This window comes from Mustelus asterias, chromosome 3 (assembly GCF_964213995.1).
Source record: "Mustelus asterias chromosome 3, sMusAst1.hap1.1, whole genome shotgun sequence".
Classification (NCBI taxonomy): domain Eukaryota; kingdom Metazoa; phylum Chordata; class Chondrichthyes; order Carcharhiniformes; family Triakidae; genus Mustelus; species Mustelus asterias.
This window is the reverse complement of record NC_135803.1, coordinates 26,214,971-26,236,940: the sequence shown is the minus strand read 5'-3', so window position 1 is coordinate 26,236,940 and position 21,970 is coordinate 26,214,971. Positions and strand designations below refer to the sequence as shown.

General features: G+C 40.7%; 1 protein-coding gene across 11 annotated transcripts in view; it reads right to left on the bottom strand.

The window, feature by feature from the left end:
- The window catches only part of LOC144488343 (disks large homolog 1), a 61,182-nt gene that overhangs the window by 11,975 nt on the left and 27,237 nt on the right, over positions 1 to 21,970 (bottom strand). For 6 of the 11 annotated variants that reach the window (XM_078206396.1, XM_078206428.1, XM_078206444.1 and 3 more), the window contains 3 exons: positions 12,982 to 13,048; positions 7,602 to 7,701; positions 1,831 to 1,872 (listed from right to left, as the gene is read on the bottom strand). In XM_078206396.1, the coding sequence (XP_078062522.1) occupies positions 1,831 to 1,872; positions 7,602 to 7,701; positions 12,982 to 13,048 (209 nt within the window). Of the gene's footprint in view, positions 1 to 1,830; positions 1,873 to 7,207; positions 7,254 to 7,601; positions 7,702 to 12,981; positions 13,049 to 21,970 lie in introns of all 11 variants that reach the window. The other 5 variants (XM_078206420.1, XM_078206451.1, XM_078206456.1 and 2 more) reach the window with 2 other exon arrangements.

Sequence of the window (21,970 nt, the reverse complement as noted above, 5' to 3'; positions counted from 1 at the left end):
TTTACTAGATTACTAAATGCTGTCCCATGTATCCTCCTCCTCCTTACATAATCATAGAATCATAGAATCATAGAAACCCTACAGTGCAGAAGGAGGCCATTCGGCCCATCGAGTCTGCACCGACCACAATCCCACCCAGGCCCTACCCCCACATATTTACCCGCTAATCCCACTAACCTATGCATCTCAGGACTCTAAGGGGCAATTTTTAACCTGGCCAATCAACCTAACCCGCACATCTTTGGACTGTGGGAGGAAACCGGAGCACCCGGAGGAAACCCACGCAGACACGAGGAGAATGTGCAAACTCCACACAGACAGTGACCCAAGCCGGGAATCGAACCCGGGACCCTGGAGCTGTGAAGCAGCAGTGCTAACCACTGTGCTACCGTGCCGCCCTCAAGTAATCTCAAGTACATTCTTTCCCAGAACCTCAAAACTATGGAACTTTCTTCTCCCTCTCGCTCTTTTGTTTCCCCAAATAATCTTCCCCAAAAGGAGAACCTTTAATGTTAAACAAGTGCCCAATGAAGAGATGTCAGTAACAAAACCTTGTTGGCCCAAGGCAAGACGACGGAAGCGTCACAATTTGAAGTTGGTGTGTTCTAGATCAGAAAATGAGAACCTTCTCTCATGGAACGATGACAGAAATTATCTTTGAGCAGAGCTCTCGTGCATCATATCAGTTTCCTGTGGCACTGCAGCCAGCAAATTCAGGCCAACCTGATGAAGCAGGGTGAGAGACGATGATTATTGGAACAGGGCATGCAGGCATAATTATGCCACAATTTAAAGCCATACAATCTGTCCTTATTCTTAATTTTCTACTTTGAATTTCATAAACTCACATTTACAAAGAAAACTTCCTATTTAGCTTATCAAGCTGCAGTTGTCCTCCCATCAGTAAGTGGCATCACAGCACCCCCACTTGGCAGGAGAGTATGCACAGTGCTGCAAACGTACATATAATAGAAATATGGATATAGGGATTTATAATAGAGAATGTTGACAAGATGGTTACGCAGGCAACATTAATTTGTGATTGCTGTAAACTGGGAAATTTATTAACCAATTTGGATAGATACATTTATAGATTCAAATTTTTTCCACAAACTATTTAATGACAGACTTGCCAACCTCTAAGGTTTCTCAACCTCAACATTTGTGCCTCTCGCTCTCAAGATTCAGTTCTTTACACTTTTTCAGAAAGAATTGTGTTCTTAGCCTGACTGGTCATTAAACAAAAACTGATAGGAACTAAAAGAATCTTGAAGGACCTCAAATATAGAGTGGGGCGAGATTACAGGGTTCCAGAGGACTTTGGCCTGTGGCAATAGATACAAGACAAGGGAGATTAAAAACTAGAGTGCAGTCCAACCCAGACCAGACCCTCACATTTTCTGTTTGGCACAAGTTAGGGACACTAAGAGGTATCTGAGAATGTGTCATCAGTCTGTTCATTGAAGAGATGATGTATGTCATGGGGATACCCAAAAAGTACACAACAATCTCACAACGGACAGGGAATTTAGTTACTTAAATAAACCAGTCTAAAATTTCCCAAGTATTAAACAGAGTTCAAATTTCAGTGTAAAATATTTTGGGAGCCTGAACGCGCATAGGATGGATTCAATTTGTGTCAAGTCAGCAAGTCAACAACTGCATGGTACTATACAACAGCCATATACGAGTAGCTCCCCTTCTTCGTTTGGAGGGCACCAATGACACAGAGCTTATCAATCAGTGGGCAGCAGCACTGAACATTCTGCAAGGTTAACAGGGAGTCGAGGCTGAACTCAAACAGCAAACAGGGAACAGGAAACAACTTACGGTAACTACTTTCACTATCACTGGCATTAGAGGTTACATGCTCTGAAATCATAATAAAAGAAATATAAGCAACATAATCAAATGCAACATTTCAATACAAATGCTGGTTGATAAAATTATGCATTTCAAAAATATGTGAAGCAAACCATGGAACTGATGAAATGCATAATAATCGTTTAGTTGATGTGATTACTGTGAACTGGAAAACATGACCACCTCAGTTCCAAAGTGCTCCCCACACACAGTACAGTTAAGGGAAGGTCTCAATATCTTTAAAACACCCGATAGCAGACTGAAAACCACAACCAGCACCCAAGCCCCATCATATTAAACAAACTTAGCAGTGATACCACATAAGTATACAATGCATTCAGCAACACTGGCCCCACCACAAGTTGTCAAAATAGCCTTACCCAATACCATCTGACTGCTCAATGTAACAGTGCCACTCAATTCAGCAGAGCACAGCACCACATGACGCATCACCCATTTTTATCCTTATACTACCCAGCGGCCATACAAGAATGGCATGACCAGAATGCTCTGCTTATCTGGTCAGGTGGGAAATTGCACTCACCATCAATTATTATCGAAAAAAATCCTCACAATAAACCCTTTAAAATATAAATGCTCATTTGCATGCCTGTGTTTAAATAATGGTAATAACTCAATATTGAACTCCAGCATTTCAGATTCTTAAATAGATTTTGCAAATATAAACCTCAACTTTAACAATCCTAAGCACATTTTAGACCATAAATGACAAGAGGTTTATTACTTATTGAAAATGTTCAAATTTATTTTGAAGGGTTCCTACGAGTTGACAACAGATTAACTAGTTTACTGTTGGTCTTTATACTTAGGGTCTGATGCAATAGAAGCCATTGTTTTCAGTCCTCGCTTCAAACTCCGTTCCCTCATTATTAACTCCATTCATCCTCCATCAGATTAAGCCAGTCTATTAGCAATCTCAGTGACACATTTGAACTGTGCTTCCAAACGCGTTTGTGCCATTTTTAAGACTGCATATTTCCACTTCCATGGTGTCACTCGACCTTCCCCGTCTCAGCTCATCTGCTGCAAAAACCCTCACGCATTCCTTTGCTATCTCTTGACTTGACTATTCCAAAGCACTCCTGGCTGGTCTCCCACGTTCCACCCTCCATAGACTTGAGGTTATCCAGATCTCTGCCGGCCACATCATAACTCTCAGAAATCCCATCCTCCTATCACTCCTGTGCTTGCTGAACTACATTGGCACCTGACAAATAGCATCTTGATTTTAAAATTCTCATCCTTGTTTTAAACCCCTCCATTGCCTTGCCCCTCCCTCGTTCTGTAATCTCCTCCAACACCACATCCTCCAAGAGATCTGGCTCCTCCAATTCTAATCTGTTGTGCATTCACAATCATAACTGACGGGGAGATGGTGATATAGTGGCAACGTCATTGGACTAGTAATCCAGAGGCCCAGGCTAATGCGCTGGGAATGTGGGTATAAATCCCACCATGACAGTTGATGGTATTTAAATTCAATTAATAAATCTAGAATTGAAAGCTAGTCTCAGTGATGGTGATCATGAAACTATCACCAATCGCCATAAAAACCCATCTGGTTCGCCAATGTCCTTTAGGGAAGGAAATCTGCCATCCTTACCTGGCCTGGCCTACACGATTTTAAACTCTGAAATGGCCCAGCAAGCCAAGGGCAATTAGGAATGGTCAACAAATGCTGACATTACCACATCCCACAAAATAAGAAAAAATAATTGCTCCATTATTGGTGGTCATGCTTTCAGTTGCCTCGGCCCCAAAGTCTGAAACTCCCTCCCTACATTTCTCTGCCTCTCTCTCTCATTTTCTTCCTTTAAGACACTTCTTAAAAGCTCCCTCTAAGTTTTAGACCATCTGAACTAATGTCTCCATGTGAGGCTTGGTATCATACTTTGTTTTATAATGCTTCTGCGAAGCTTGTTGTTGGAGCATTTCATTGTGCTAAAGGAAGATTCTAAATATTTGTTGTTGTGTTGTTGATACCATCAGTTTAAAAAGTAATGTTTCATTTGAGATTTTGGATCATTCTCTAATCCAAGGGACTAGCTAGAAAATACACTTGCCAGCTCTCCCTATTGTATATAATGTACTTAAGTCTTCAGTTTGTACTTCACTAAAATGCACGTTTGCCAGCTGCATTTATAACTAATGAGTCATACAGGAGCAATACAAACCTTGATGAATTGTCAGCAAGTTTTCAGAACTCAAATGAATATACATAATCCAGCAGATAAAATAGTTGTACTGTAAACTGATTTATTCTCATTTTAATTTCTCTTTCATAATTTAGAAGATCATTCCTTTTTAAAAGAAATACTTCATGTGTTTGTAAATCTTAGATATTCTGGGAAGCAATTAGATCCAATATTTCCATTACTTGAGAACGAGACATTCCACAATCCCTCTACTTCCTTTGTAAAAGAACAAATGTATCCCTGCAGCGATTCTTACAACACCCACTTTTGTTTTGAAGCCCTCGCTTAAAACATTTTCATCTTTCAACATTAATTAAAACACATTTTAATGCCTCATCAAGTTATGACTGTAGAACAATTAGGCTCCAAAGTAGAGCATACATCACCAGGGTTCCAACTGACAGGAAAAGAAACGCAGCAGGCAATTCTGAACAAGGTGACCACAGGTTGAAAGGTTTAATTCTGTTGTTGCTATTTTCCATTTGATAAATGCAAGATGATTCAGAAAGAAAAGGAAACTTGAAGAATGCAGAGTGATTTTTGACAAACAGACTGAACTTTAGTGAATGGAGGATCATCAATATTAGCATTGTTTCCCTCCAATAATTTATTAACTTTTCTTTTCTCCTCAAGGCACCAGTTAAACCAGCCTTCACACACACTGCTAGTATTTTGGCTCCAGTATTTTGGCTTAACAACTTTTCATTTATGAATTAAACCAGCTACATCAACAGGACGGAGAATTTACAGCCAAACGGAGTCTAGTCCTCCATTGGCATCCATGTTTGGACACCTACCGTAAGAAGTTTAACACCACCAGGTTAAAGTCCAACAGGTTTATTTGGTAGCAAAAGCTTTTGCTACCAAATAAACCTGTTGGACTTTAACCTGGTGTTGTTAAACTTCTTACTGTGTTTACCCCAGTCCAACGCCGGCATCTCCACATCATGGACACCTACCAGCAGGGGTCATTAGATAGTACGGTTCTGCAGTCATACATATGTTTTCCCCATTCCTAGTCCAGATACTGAGGCCAGTTCTAGCAAACCATCTCAAGCGGATTTCAGCAAAATGACCCTCCTAATCTATGCAGTTCAGTAATGCACAAGGTGGTGTATTTATCCACAGCTGTCTGTATTCCCAGAGGTTTTCTTTTAAAGAATTATGTTGGCCTTTGACACCAATAAAATATATTAAAGCCCACTTTGAGGCAGTGAATATTGAGTTTGACACACGTGGACAATTCTTACAGGGAACAGCAAGCACAGAGTTCACAATGGATAACAGAGTCAGATAATTACTCAGTCTAATAATATTTAGATTTGGCCGTCATCACTGATAAAGTTTTGGCATGGGGTGCAGAAGTGCTATTTCTAGCACAAAAACTTGCTCTGAAGTGTTACATTTGTTTGATTGGGAAAGGCACAATGCCAGTATCCAACCATTTTTCAAAAATAACACCATGTGTTTTGGCCCGTCATCTGTGACAATATCCTGCTATCCAACCACCACTCCCAAAAGGTTTAGCACAAAACCAAAGTGATTCAAATATGCTTGCAGCTGGAATGTTTTCATACAAGAAGGCCCAAGATTCTTTATTTTACGTAAACATGCAATGCAAAAGTACACATTTCTCCACAACCTTACCTCAAACAAGTGAAAGATATTAGCCAGACTAAGAACCCCAGTCAGTGAGAAATGCAAAAGGGGTGCAAAAGACTAATGCTATTCAATCACGTAAGCAAAGACCAAATGCTCATATTTATAACCTGAAAGCCAGTTAGTAAGTAAAACAAAACTTACATGGCAGAAAGAGAAACATACTGAATTTGAATAAAAACATCAACCCACATAGTAACTTTATCTGCTCCCAATGAAACACTTTCAAATGCAAAGTAAGCCTGAAGTCATCTTTCATTAACAAGTCATTTTCTGCACAATTTCTACCAAAGCTCACATCTAAGGGAAACACAATGATACCCATAGACGGAACTTTTGACTATTTAAATTTGGTTTCTGTTTGCCCTTTTTCTTCAGCTTGACAGATATATTTCCATTTCTAACCAAATCAACCAGTGTCATTTTTTATTAGTAGACTTCAAGAAACTGATCATAATCAGGGCAGCACAGATTCAGAAATAAAGAGAGAGGGGAAGACACAGAAAAAGCCCTTTTGGGTTAGATTTCAATCTAACCCAAAAGGTTAGATTGCACCAAGGTACAGAGTTGAGGCTGGGTGACTTTTCAGGGAAGGAGGAAGAGAGTCTCCGTCAAACCCCCATGAATGAGTCAACAACAACAACACTGACAGCAGCCGCCTTACCTCAGAAATACGGAACAATGGGGGATGGGGGGGGGGGGGGGGGGGGGCGATATCTTACACTTAACGAGAGAACCACCTAATGTAGCTAACTGAAGAGCAAATAGATTTCGATTTCTAGACCTTTGAATGTCTGATTTCATTCTCTTACCATGAGAGCAAAATGCAACTCTTGGTTGGTTTGGCTCAACCGAAATGTTCTTTGTTTTTGATGCCAAGAAAATAGAAGTCTGAATTGAGTGAGGTTTACTAGTTTGAGAAAACTACACCCGAAATGTATTTAACACCATTTTTCCTCCAGTTCACAGTATAGTGATTGCACTGATGTCATTACGTAAAATAAAGGAACAATTTGCAATGGTCTCCAGCTATTTCCTATGTTAACATTTAATATCTGATCTTTCAGCTCGGGTTAAACACTGAACTGATGCTTTCATTTCAGAACACAGGCTGGCATGTTTACTTATAAATGCATGTCACAGAAAGGGCCCAGTTACAAACACTTATACGAAACTTCAGCCGCCATCTAGTTTTTATATACAATTTTACACAGGGGCCACATTTAGATTCTCCCGGTTCACAAATTTATAAAATTGATCTAAAAAGGTTTACATAGGAAACATTGCAAGAGATTTACAACCTGCCTTTGCATGGTAATGATTGAGTAAAAAATTAAGGATGGAAAACCAATAACCACGAACCTCCCCCATGCCAGCAGAAACCTACGAGCCATTAGAGAAAGCAACGAAAGCTAGCTTAGTAAACAGATGGAGGCAAATGTGAATGGAGAGGATTTTCCGGCACTTACTCAGGCCTTTTGTTCCCATTACGTCGTCGCCTAACCCGGGGATCTCCTGTAGAGTAGTCCCCAGACAGCAAGCAATAAGAAAAACAGTCACAGAAAAAAAAACTGGTCAGTGGCACATAACAAGACTACTACCATGACAAGACAGTTTTGTGTGAACGGAACTGGTTTGGATAATTTCTCCATCCAGGATTTAAACACAAAGTCTCAAGTGCATATGTGTATTAAAAGTTGGAACTTGCACAGATAGCTGACTCAGAGCAGACACACCAATTTGAAAGAAATGAAGAAGGGGACCAGTTGTATTCAGCAAAAACATGTTGCCATGGTAACACAGTAAAGGTCCCTACTTGGCGATTGACCTTCTCTGCAGGTGTATCTGGTTGTAACTACTTACGTTCAAGATCACTGGTTTCCTGCTCACTCTGCTCCTTGTTCTTGTAGAAGGGAAATTTTCGGGAAAAGATGTTCTTTTTACGCTTGTCATTGAATGACTGCTGAGGAAGAGAAGGAGTGGCAAAAAAAAGGGGTGTCTAATGTCCACGTGATTAACGCCCGACCCTAGAAACGCATGAAAACTGACTCGGGCCACCATCCTTGTAATTTTTGTTTAAAAAATATAAATTTTGTTTCAGTGCTAACTTTGCCAAGGAAATTATGATGCACAATATGTATCCTACCCCTACAGCAAATATCCTTCAGATTGCAACAGAAAAGTTGTAAAAGAAAAAGCCATCTAGAGAAATCTTCAGGACATTTAGTGTAATATTACATGTAGAAATAATGCAGATTTTAGCTGCAATGCTATTCAAATCTTTATAAGGCTAGATAGAAACGTGCTGGCTTTTGAGTCACTTCCACAAGAGTAAGATCGGTCAAGCACTGCATCCGAGACAATCAAAATAAAAAAGGAAGAAAATGGTCAAGATGGATGTTAAAAAAAGTTGGCAACAGTAGGGACTTTTAAAAAAAGATTTTTTTTTTTGCGAGACAAGGAAAAAAAATCTAGAAACATGACAAACCCAGGTGGATTGAAATGAAGTGAGCTTAATTTTGAAACTTGTGACACAGGCGAGATGTCTGGTTGTCTGCATGCTGTCTTACACATTAAATTCTTGATTATTCATAAACTTAAATACAGATGGTTGCCAACTTTTAGCAGGAAGTTCATTAATTGAATCCACAGCCAAAGTCGCAGAATGACAGCTAGTGATCAACGAGCTTCAAAATAGTGAAAATCCAATTTCTCAAGAATTTCAGGTGAATCTAAAAGTGTAGCTAATTAATTCTATATTAGAATATTTACATCAGTGGGATAACAACCAATCCACAAAGATGAATAAAATCAAATCACATTCAAATGTTTTGCCATGCTTTAAGCAATTGACTAGATCAAAGGAAAGAAGAAACCTTGGATTAAAGATAACAGAGCTGCAAAAGAGTCAACTGAGCGGAAGAGGGGAGAGAGAGAGAGAGACAGACAGATAGACAAAAGAGAGAGCAAGAGCAAGTGTGAGAATACACAAGGGAGTGAGTAAGGGAAACTGAGCATTGGAAACTTGTTGAGTGAGACAGCTATCTGTACAGATAAGCTTTAAATAGAGGGCAAGAAATGATTGAAGATCTATACAAGGGCTTTATATAGAGAATATGTTTTATTGATGTATATTGCATCAATATTAATGTGACAAAACTTAAGGGGAAAGTAGGATCCAGTGGCTGTGACATTGATTGTTCAATGTTTGTTACACCCCTGGCTGCATTGCTTGAAACACGAGTCATTTCCCCCTCAGTTCAAGATTTGAAAAATATCAAATGTGTGAATTAATACTAAAGTAGTCTCCATTTGGATACCAGGTAATGAATTTTAAATTTATCCATTTTATCTCTAGCAATAACAGAATGCTGAAACCAGTCTGCAAATTGTTCCAATCAAAACAGCGAGGGAAAAATTAACGCCCATTAATTTAAATCTAAAAATAGCGACAGGCGTCACCCAAAACGTGAGAGAAATTGGATTTTGAAGTCATCTTTGTGAAAAGGTAGAGAGCATGCATAGCGTGCGAGAGCCTGGCATCTGTGAAGCCATGCCAGTGTTTGAACATGGGTAAATGAGACAGCCCTGTGGGATGCAGATCTTCATCAATGGCAAGCGTAGTTCTTTTTTCCTCATTCCTTTTGCTACGTAATACATGCATTTTGTTTTTGCACATGTTAGTACACAATTGTTCCAATCGCATATGCACACAAAACTAAAAAAATGCTTTTCAGTTTAGCAGGGATTACCATCATAAGATATTTTCTACAAATCTACAGCAATTGGAAGAACAGCGCAGCATGCTGTTAAAGTCCTTCGTTCACTCCTTGGCTAAATGTTTTTGATGAACAGCAATTTAGATTTCTGCAGATTAAAACATCAGGCATTCCAATATTTATATAATCAAAAGTATAATTAGAAAAGCATTGACTTTGTAATTTTTAGATTATGGGTAAGTAAAAGATTTCTGATCGGCAATATAACCTTTCCCCAAAAACAGTATTTAATTAACCTCCTCCCTAACCAATCCCCAAAATTAACAGGCAGCAAAACCAATTGTGGCCACCTCACCAAATACTTAAATGGTTATGTTTTAACCTCGTGGTCACCAAGGAATTTACTGGGCTGTAATTTCAGAGCTCCAGTGTGTTGTGTTGGGAGAGACTGCCCCTGGAAGTTCACAGGTATGGTTTACATGGCAATTGCCCTGCACTAGGAATCATCCGGAAGTGTGATTTGAATTGCAAAAGTCAAATAGTCCCGACTGGGATTACATCAACAGTTATCCAGAACAGGTAAGAATTAAAACCACTTCTAACTTCTGGGTAACTAGTGAACAACCCACACTGAATATCACCCACCTTCATGTGCCCTCCACTCTCACTCAAACCCCCATGGAGGGCTTCCCTCCATTCCCTGGACCACCCCCCCCCCCCCCACCCCTCTCACAGGACTCCAACCTCCTGCCTTCCAAACCCCCAGAGGGGACACCCCCCCCCCCCCCCCAACCTCTCTGCCACACCTAGGCCCTGAACCTCACCCACTGCTTCCACAAAGGCCCAGCCCTCCACTGCAGACCCCACCCCATTTCTGCTCCAGGCCTGGCTTGACCTCCATCCTAGGTTGCCCCCACCCCCGCAAGGCCCTCTCCTGCCCCAGCCACTCCCCACGCAGTCTCACCACACTCCTGCCCCAGGTCCGGCCTGGCCGAGTGAGATCACAGATATTGAGCAGGAAGAATCCAAGTTAAAACCTTTCAGGAATGAAAAGCACTTAAATCATATAAGCACCAAAGTTAAATTGTTTTAAGAACGTATCCCTGACAGGTATTCTAAACTTTTTCATGGAAAATGGTTTCTAAAACCAATACAAAAATGTGTAGAATTTGAAATGATAACTCATCAGAAATGCACATTACTTAAGGTGATAGTCTTTCCCCAAAACACTAATTCAGAGCAACAAACCCCAGTTAACCAAAAACATATTTTTAAAAACTGAAATGCCATACCCATAATCTAAAGATAATAATTAACATTTAAGGATGTGCATTTATATTGGCTATAGGACATTGGAATTCGTTTGAATCTCAGAATTCCCCTTGCCTCTAATGTGCTCAGAGCCCAAGATGAATGCACCATCTCTATTCATTAATGCCTAATTCTAAACAAACAAACTGCACGAGTATGACATCTTTGCTGACGCACATTATAGGAATAGTCCATCCTTTAATTTTTTGTTTTCAAATTCACTGGACACAGGGCTTTGAGACCCTGAATCAAGAAACTTTTAACCTAGAGTGTTAGTGGGGGCTCAGTTGGAAGCACACTCGCCTCAAAGTCAGAAGATTGCAGGTTCAAGTTGCACTCTAGGACTTAAGAACAACAATCTCGGCTAAAACGACAGCGCAGTATCCAGAGAGTGCTGCACTGTCTGAGGTGCTGTCTTTTGGGTGAGATCTTAAACCAAGACTCCATATGCCCTCTCAGGTAGACATAAACAATCCCATGGTGCTATTTCAAAAAAGGAGTGGAATAATCCCCAATGCCCTGATCAATATTTATTCTTCAATCAACATCGCAGATATATCATCTAGGTTTTGTCACATTACTGTTTGTGGGATCTTGCTGTCTGCAAATTAGCTACCACATCGCATTACATCAGAAAATGTGCTTTAAAAGTAGTTCATTGGCTGTAAAGCCCTTTGGGATATCTGGTTGTTGTGAAGGATGCTACATAATTGCAATTCTCGCTCCTTTTTTTGAAGTTTCCAACATATAAAGGAACTAAGGCTTTGTCTTTATTGTAGTGTCGTCTTGCTTGCTTTGTGTATTTTTTTGGGGGAAGGAAGTAGGGGGGTGGGCGAGAAGGACACCCACTCTACGACAGCTGAAAGGCAATGAAAAATAAGCAACCATGATGGTTGAATGTACAGTCACTATAGGAAAACAACAATGTATTGCCAAGATGGCACTATATCTAGGGAAGGAGGTGATAACAGGATGGCTGAAGTCTCAGCTCATGCTAGCATTGTCCATGGGGAAAGTTGACAGTATAGGCGAGGGATTGCAGAGAGCCCTTTTCCTTTCTAGTTCTGACTGCTAACGTGGGATATGACATTAAGAGTGAGAAAGGATGGGGAGGAACAACAAAAGGTGCTGTCATCTTGGATGGCAGATCTAGGGTTGATCATAATTACAAAATTTGTTCAAAGCAAATTTCACCCAATTCAAATGCCCGTCCCTCTCAGGTTAGAGGGCCTCTGAGTGGTATAAGATAGCAATTATGCCTTCCCTACTCCAACCTGACTGCAACAATAATGGTGGAAATGCTAACAGAGGGACTGCAGTGAAGGATCTGAGTGTGAATGCTTTTTCATTTAAAAACACACACAACTTATGTTGGCCTGAGAAACATTGAATTTAAAAAAACCTTGCCCAGTGTTTAAAATTTATAATTTTGAAACCTGGTTATAACCTTGTACTTTACCTTTAGTTTGATGTGGGACTGCTATAGAATTCCCAAATAAAAAATGTAAACATGTTCCACCTACATTTGCAATTTGTTGTGAATGCTAATAAAATAAGTTGGCTGCGGAAGCAATGCTTTGTACCTGCAAGTGGTGAGGTGCACAGCAATTCGGCCATTATCCTTTAATGTTCAACTAAGGGGACACTTGGCTTGCTAGACCTGGTCACTTATTCTAATGGAACCCTAACACTATACCTTTGCAGATAAATACCCAGGTACTTAACTACCCCACCCAAGAGAAGACTCAGCCTTAAACAGAGAAATGCTCAATGAAAAGTGCTGCAGAACTATACAGAATATGGTTAGCTTTTTGCTGGAACTCTATCAATTTGCATTTATGTCACACCTTTAAAACAGAAAATACCTCAAGATGCTCACCGTCCAAACACACCTTATACCACAGGCCCATTACACTGTGGAAATTGGCTCAAAGAAAATACATACATAAATACACGGTCGAATTTGAAGGAATAAAACTTAACTGGGCAATATTCCCAGCCTGTGTTCTCAGTCCAGAAGTGCAAGTTATTATATATAAAATATACAGTGAAACAACTCAATATTCCAAAAATCATTTAAAAATAAAATCTTTTAAAAAATAAGCAACTTTAATCAAATGGATAGACTTTCAAATCCTCATAATGGGCGTAAGCATTTTTACATGCAGAACGATACAACATGCATTAAAAAAATTTCCTCCCATGACACTTACCCCTTTATCTCTTGATTTTGAATTGAATTTCACTGTCTTTAACCTGGCACGTTCTTTCTTCTCAACTCTTCATCGAGAACAAAATCAAAATTTTAGAATGGAACAATGCATGTTCAAATACTCGTCAAACACCTTCATGATGACACTTTAATCCTGAAGCCCATGTTTTCATTACCGAGCACATACAAGCATATGAACACAGCAGTATTTCTGCTAACAATGCTGTCAAGAAAGGCACATTAAAAATTAACCGACTGACAGCTAAACAGACTCAAGATGCTACGGCCTAGAAACAACATCCATTAGATAGTACTGGCAGTAAACATATCTGAATCATGTTAGGGAGCAACTAAGTGCTAATTATATCGACTTTTTTAAAATTTGAAACCAGACTCAGAGATGACAGGAGCTCTGCAAATCAATTCCTCACTTCACGTAGAGTTCTCAACCCAAACCTTGTTGTCACAGGCAGCGTTAACTGGTAACAGGGAATGTCATACAAAGAGAACCCAAAAAGGGAAAGTCATGTGTGGGCTGCCCTTCCACATCTCAGCTGTGGGGAGAAAATCAGAGTTAATGTTTTGAGTCCAAATGAGAGTTGTGTAGAAGGGTCATGTGGTCTTGAAACATTAACTCTATTTTTCTCTCCACAGATGCTTCTGGACCTGCTATTGAGTATTTCGCTGTTTCACCATTAAAATTGATGTTGAGTTGCCAGCGTTGGACTGGTGTAGGCACAGTAAGTAGTCTCATAACACTAGGTTAAAGTCCAACAGGTTTATTTGGTAGCACGAGCTTTCGGAGCGCTGCTCCTGTGCACTCACCTGATGAAGGGGCAGCGCTCCGAAAGCTCGTGCTACCAAATAACCCTATTGGACTTTAACCTGGCGTTGTGAGACTACTTACTGTACCATTAAAATTCTAATGTAAAGAGTTTGACTATTATGAAAACAAATAGGATAGAATCTGAATTATTGATTTAGCGGCACGGTAGCACAGTGGTTGGGGCAGCACGGTAGCACAGTGGTTAGCACTGCTGCTTCACAGCTCCAGGGTCCCGGGTTCGATTCCCGGCTCGGGTCACTGTCTGTGTGGAGTTTGCACATTCTCCTCGTGTCTGCGTGGGTTTCCTCCGGGTGCTCCGGTTTCCTCCCACAGTCCAAAGATGTGCGGGCTAGGTTGAAAAATTGCCCCTTAGAGTCCTGTGATGCGTAGGTTAGTGGGATTAGTGGGTAAATATGTGGGCGTAGGGCCTGGGTGGGATTGTGGTCGGTGCAGACTCGATGGGCCGAATGGCCTCCTTCTGCACTGTAGGGTTTCTATGATTTCTATGATCTCCACGTAGCAAATAATGAAGGGTGTAAGGTGGTCTCTGGTTCCTCTACTGACCTGGATAGGTGTAGATCATTGGCAAACATGTGCAGAAATAAGGGAAAGTAAATGAATGTACAAAAAGATGAAGAAACACCGTTCAAAGCTAGTATTCTTTGATTTGCTGACACCCACTTCAAAGGACACATGGGAACATCACCAATCATTCTCTTCCAAGTTGTTGGATACTACTTAGGAGCTGATGTATTACAATAAAGCTGCAATTTCATCTATGGTGGCGAAACAAGGTTATTTTCATACTATTATCTATAAATGGTAGTCAGTGGTCAAAAACGTACATTCAATTCAATCCCATTTCAATTTGCTATTTGAATCCAAAGCACTTGTATTCATCATCCTTAACAATTCGAATAAAGTCCCGATCTATTTCTGTTTTTTTCTGAATACCTCAACTAAATCAATAATTCAGATTCTATCCTATTTGTTTTCATAATAGTCAAATTCTTTACATTAGAATTTTAATGGTACAGTAAGTAGTCTCACAACACCAGGTTAAAGTCCAATAGGGTTATTTGGTAGCACGAGCTTTCGGAGCGCTGCCCCTTCATCAGGTGAGTGCACAGGAGCAGCGCTCCGAAAGCTCGTGCTACCAAATAAACCTGTTGGACTTTAACCTAGTGTTATGAGACTACTTACTGTGCCTACACCAGTCCAACGCTGGCAACTCAACATCAATTTTAATGGTGAAACAGCGAAATACTCAATAGCAGGTCCAGAAGCATCTGTGGAGAGAAAAATAGAGTTAATGTTTCAAGACCACATGACCCTTCTACACAACTCTCATTTGGACTCAAAACATTAACTCTGATTTTCTCCCCACAGATGCTGCCAGACCTGTAGAGTTTACCTAGTATTTTCTGTTTTTATTTCCAATTTTAAGCATCTGCAGCATTTTACTTTCAAATGCTAAATAACATTTAATTCAAAGTTTTCTTAATTTACAACACTGTCTCCTCATTCCCCCTGCTTGCTAAAGGCCCCACCATCCATCTATCCATCAATTTACTTCTCAACTTCAAAACCTTGGAACCACATCTCTTCCCACCCTAGGAACCATCACTTTGCCATTCACGATTCATTCAAAGTTGTGCCAGGCCAGGTCAAAATTAGATGTCAAGTGATGATTCTTTTCCCAGAGAATAGAAGTGCTCATAAAAAGACTGCCAGCTCAAGCTGTGGATGTCCCTTCACTGAATTTCTTGAAGCAAGAATTGAGCACGTTTCTAGCTGAAATGGAGATCACCCCTTTACAGAAGGGTTGGCACTGCAGAGAATTCATGGTTTGGGTCACCTCGTGGGCAGGTTCTGACTGTCTTGATGGCTTGAAGATGAATTCCCCCAATCTTTATTCCCTCAAATTGGTAGATCATCATTTGGCTTGTGCAGAGGTGGAGGTATCACAATTGTATTACACAGGCTGGATGGACAGAGACTCATTTCCTGCCTGCCACTGTTTGTAAGTTCTGGATCTTAAATTACAAACAATGATGTCTTTTTGCCCTTAGTTAAACTCATTCTAATGGTCAGATAGGGGAGCACAGTGGCTAGCACCGCTGCCTCTTAACTCCAGGGACCCGGGTTCAATTCCAGCCTTCGGTGACTGTCTGTGTGGAATTTCCACGTTCTCCCCATGTCTGTGTGGGCTTCCTCCGGGTGCTCCGGTTTCCTCCCACAGTCCAAAGATATGCAGTTTAGGGTGGATTGGCCATGCTAAATTTTCCCTCAGTGTACCTGAACAGGCACTGGAATGTGGCAACTAGGGGAGTTTCACAATAACCTCATTGCATTGTTAATGTAAGCCTACTTGTGACATTAATAAAATAAACTTTAAACTTTATAAACTTTTAATTGTCCGAGTGTCTCCAGATGTGTAGGTTAGGGGGATTAATGGGGTAAATACGTGAGGTTATGAGCATAGGGCCTGGGTAAGATACTCTGTCAGAGAGTTGGTGCAGACTCGATGGGCTGAATGGCCTCCTTCTGCACTGTAGGGATTCTACGATTTTACGGAGTCAATGAGCAAAACTGGGTGCAACATTTCAAATCTAACTCAAGTGCTTTGAAGAGCTGCACCGCCTTATCCTTAGTGGATTTATACATCTTGTTTACTTCAGTAATTGTTGCTGCACAGTGAAAACTTTTGTTAATATATTATTTTGCATTCCTCAGTATTATATGCTATTTCCCATTCACAACAAAACATACCATCCCGACTTGGAACAATATTGCTGGGTCAAATCCTGGAACTTGCCATAGAGGGAGTATAATGGAGGTTCACCAGACTAATCCCTGGGATGGCAGGATTTCCTCATGAGAAGAGATTGAGGAAACTGGACCTGCATTCTCTCGAGCTTTGAAGAGCGAGAAATGATTGCATTGAAATTTAGAGTTCTTACAGAGCGTAACAGAGTAGATGTAGAGAGGATGTTGTCCCTAGCTGATGAGTCGAGAACCAGGGGACACAATCTCAGGATAAGGACCAAGCCGTTTAAGACTGAGATGAGGAGAAATTTCTTTACTCGGATGGTGGTAAATGTTTGGAATTCTTTATACTAGAGGGTTTTCGTTGAGCATGTCCCAAACAGAAATCAATAGATTTCTGGATACTCATGACATAAAGACAGAGATATGTGTTTGTTGAGGAAAATTGCATAATGGTAGATGATCAGCCATGATTTGTTTGAATGGTGAAGTAGGCTTGGCGAACTGAATGGCCTACTCCTGGTCCTGTGTAACTTCATATCTAATAGCCTTGTGGATGCACCTACATTCCATGGACTTAAACAATTCACCAAAGATCCTTAGACAGCATCTCCTAAACCCACAACCACTTCCATTTGCAAGGACAAGGGCAGCAGATACATGGGAAGACCACCACATGCAAGTTCCCCTCCAAGCCACTCACCATCCTGACTTGGGAGATATATTGCCATTCCTTCACAGTTGCTGGGTCAAAATCCTGGAATTCCCTCCCTAATGGCAATGTGGATCAACCCACAGAACATGGACTGCAGCAGTTCAAGAAGGCAGCTCACCACCACCTTCTCAAGGGCAACTCGGGATGGGCAATAAATGCTGGCCAGCCTGCGACACCCATGTCCCAAGAATGAATTTTTAAAAAACTTTAAGATGACAGCTATCAGCACCTTCTCATGGGGAACTAGGGATGGGTAATTAATGCTGGCCTTACCAGTGACACCCACATCCCAGAAACAAATTTTAAAAAGCAACTGAAAGGAGTCATTCAGTTTGACTTGTTACATCAATCCATGGGGTAATACCTGTTTTGGTTACTTCCAAAAAACAGATCACCAGGAATAAAAAAAGATGCACCACCACTAAGGAACATTCATTACTTTGGAATAATCCCTTTATGAACTGCTATATGCAAAGTTAATCCACTATTCAGTACATATTGCTTTGAGTTGATCTTTGTTAAAGCCAAGTAAGGAAGAATCCTTTCCACAAGGCGGGTAAAAATGGAAAGTGATGACGTTGAACTGGGTTGAAGGACATTTCAGCAAGATGGCTAATTAACAAAAACACGGCAACGCTGCAGCAGACTGCCAGCGCAGTGCAATTCCATTTTGGATTCAACAAAAGGTACATCCAATTTAGATAATTGCTACTGTAACAAGTTTAAATTAATCCAAGCTTGTGAGTAGTTCTGGTGGTATTTACAACCACTTGAGGTTGTCAGCGAGATTTCAAGGAAACAGCAAGTCAAGCCGAATAATTAACATTAAAACTATGAAAACAATCAAGAGTCTGAAACGGAATCAAATTTTCAAGTGAACATGCAGCCAGAGATACCGGAGCAGCTCTAACTTCCAAATAAATTTAAGACCCTTTAATTTGCAAAAGGAGGGAAATGATTTATTCCTCATATCTACACCTCACTAGGAGCAGGATTTACGGAACAGAAAATAAAAAAAATTAAAAGATGATCTGACTTGTTAACGATTACTAAAGTAGGAGGGAGGGAAATCCAGATATCCATCCAATTCCTTCTGAAAGCCACAATTGAAACTGTGTCCACGATATTCAGATCAGATGTTCCAGATCCTAATAACTGTTTAAAAAATGCTTTTCCTCCTGTTCCTTTTGCAGCACGGTGGCACTGTGGTTAACATTGCTGCCTCACAGCACCAGGGACCCAGGTTTGATTCCTGGCTTGGGTCACTGTCTGTGTGGAGTTTGCACATCCTCCCCGTGTCTGCATGGGCTTCCTCTGGGTGCTCCGGTTTCCTCCCACAGTCCGAAAGACATGCTGGTTAGGTGCATTGGCCATGCTGAATTCTCCCTCAGTGTGCCCGAACAGGCACCGGAGTGTGGCGACTAGGGGATTCTCACAGTAACTTTTTGGCAATGTTAATGCAAGCCTACTTGTGACACTAATAAATTAACGTAAACCATCACCTTTAATCAGTGGCATCTGGTGCTGGACTCTTCTGCAAATGGGGCTAGTTTCACTCTGTCAAGGCCCCTCATCATTTTGAGCATCTCTACTGAAATCTTCTCTCAAACCTCCCTTTGCTAAAGGATTTAACCACAGGTTCTCCAATTTATTCACATAACTGAAGTTCTCACCCTTGGAACCATTCTCATTAAATCTTTTCTGGACTATCTTTAACGCTTTCACATCCTTACAAAAGTACACCATACTCTAGCAGTGGCCGAACCAGTGTTTTATAAAGGGTCATTGCAGCTTCTTTGATTTGCTAACGCCCACTCTATGCCTCCATTTATAAAGCCCAAGATTCTGTATCTCTCATTAACCGTTTTCTCAACCTGCTTAGCCAGCTTCGATGATGTGCGCACATATACACCCAGGACTCTGTTCCAGCATCCTGTTCAGAATTCCATCCTTTATTATTTCCTCTCATCCTCCTTACAAAATGAATCACGTCACACTTCACTGTTTTAAATTTTATCTTGCTACCTGCCCACCCATTCCACCAGCCTGCCTCTTGAAGTCTGTCCCCTTTCTTCCTCACTGTTCACAATATTTCCAAGTTTTGTGTCATCCCTCAGTGTTGTCTGGTACACCTGATGCAGTCCTGGTGAGGTACTAATCTTAAGCACAGTCAGTCTCTCTATTCCTCCTCAGATTCCAGCAGCTGCAATATTTTGTCTTTATTTTTATATTCCTCGTCTGAAATGCAGCATCAATGATAATGTAGCCACCCCTCAGAACTGCACTGGTGTCGGTCAAGATTATGTGTTTGTCTGGTTGCAGAAGTGGAACCATGCTTATCTAATTCCAAGGCAAGGCCACCACCACTGAGCCAAAGCAAACACCTATTGTAACCAGTTAAGCAACAGGCAGATAGTAACCGATTTCTAAATTGAGCTAATTGGAGATTAAGGAAAATGCTGCAAATCCTCAGATGTCAGATGCACAACTTCACAGTTTAAAGTTTAAGTTTATTTATTAGTGTTACAAGTAGATTTACATTAACATTGCAATGAAGTTACTATGAAAATCCTGTAGTCGTCACACTCCGGCAGCTGTTTGGGTGCACAGAGAGAATTTAGCATGGCCACTGTACCTAATCAGCACGTCTTTCAGGCTGTGGGAGGAAACCAGAGTACCTGGAAGAAACCCACACAGACACGGGGAGAACGTGCAGACTTTGCACAGTGACCCAAACCGGGAATTGAACCCAGGTCCCTCGGATTACAATCAACATTGCTGTTGTGTCAAATCAAAAATTGATGTTTAGTGTAACGACTGTAATCCAAATAATTGTTCGTCATTGTAAAACAGATTACAAATGGGAGCAGTTGTGTTCCATACATTAGTGAGGAGGTTGTTTGGCTTCATTGGGTTTTGACATTGATTTATAATTAATCCTCAGAAATTAGAACCTCGTTCAAGGTTATTCTCAGAAGATGTTACATATCCCACTCGTTTTATCCAATACATTAAGTTCGGACTAAAAATAACAGGTCACTGGCAGATGGTAAAGGATAATATGAAGCAAACGGTATAATACATCTTAATTCTAGTGTCCCATCTGCATTCAGATCGAAATTCACTGCCACAACAGTCAGCTGATGTTGAGCATTTAAATCCAGCTTCAAAGGTACACAACACCCTGACAAAGCAATCCAAAACTCACACCAAGGTCGTGGGCAAAATAGTTGCAAAGCGTACTCCATGCTCTTCAGGTACAATGTGTTTTAAGTTTTAATTAACAGTTTTATTTTGCCTAGTTTTATTCTATTGCTAAAAATTGACTATGAATTTAACTTAATTATACTTAAACCGGTGAAAGTTAGGTTGACAGAAATATCGGAAGGTCACCTCGCCAAACCTTCCCACTTTGTTAATTGAGACGTTAGCTCACTTCACCAGGAACAAACTACAGAACCTCAGTGGTGGGGGAGAGAGAGAGAGAGACAGAAGTTGATGGCACTGTGATAGTTAAATAGAAAGGGCTTTGGGGTGCTGGCAGCATTTGATTGGAGCTGAAGAAGGCCTATAGTGTGTTAGCTTTTATTAACAGGGGGTTGGAGTTTAAGAGCCGTGGGGTTATGCTGCAACTGTACAGGACCTTGGTGAGACCACATTTGGAAAATTGTGTGCAGTTCCGGTCACCGCACTATAAGAAGGATGTGGAAGCGTTGGAAAGAGTGCAGAGGAGATTTACCAGGATGCTGCCTGGTTTGGAGGGTAGGGCTTATGAGGAAAGGTTGAGGGAGCTAGGGCTGTTCTCTCTGGAGCGGAGGAGGCTGAGGGGAGACTTAATAGAGGTTTATAAAATGATGAAGGGGATAGATAGAGTGAACGTTCAAAGACTATTTCCTCGGGTGGATGGAGCTATTACAAGGGGGCATAACTATAGGGTTCATGGTGGGAGATATAGGAAGGATATCAGAGGTAGGTTCTTTACGCAGAGAGTGGTTGGGGTGTGGAATGGACTGCCTGCAGTGATAGTGGAGTCAGACACTTTAGGAACATTTAAGCGGTTATTGGATAGGCACGTGGAGCACACCAGGATGATAGGGAGTGGGATAGCTTGATCTTGGTTTCAGATAAAGCTCGGCACAACATCGTGGGCCGAAGGGCCTGTTCTGTGCTGTACTGTTCTATGTTCTAGTAAATGGAGCTTGTTCTTTGTTAGTGCCCTTTCCCCTATCTTTCGATATGATTGTATTGACTTTTACATTAGTTCTATGGGAGGAATTTGAACTATTGTGTGTTTTTAAAAAAAAGAAAACCTTGACTTTTTTCATAACTTCACAGGTTGACAGATTTGATCTCTTTCTAAAAATTACTGATTATATTAAGCATGCAGCACTCATTTTAAATCTGAAACTCAATTATAAGAAACAACGATTAAAATGTGAAATTCCTAAATTAAGATTTAAATACTTAAGAGGAAACAACATATTGTACAGCACAGAAGGAAGCCATTCAGCCCATCGAATCTGCTCTGACCCTCCAACAGAGCATCTTACCCAGGACCACCCCGCACCCTATCCCACGATATCATAATCACTGTACAACTTCAGTAGCAGTGTTATTTTTGTAGCATTTGTATGCATCCTATTCACATTATGGAAAATATTGACATCGATGACATGAAAA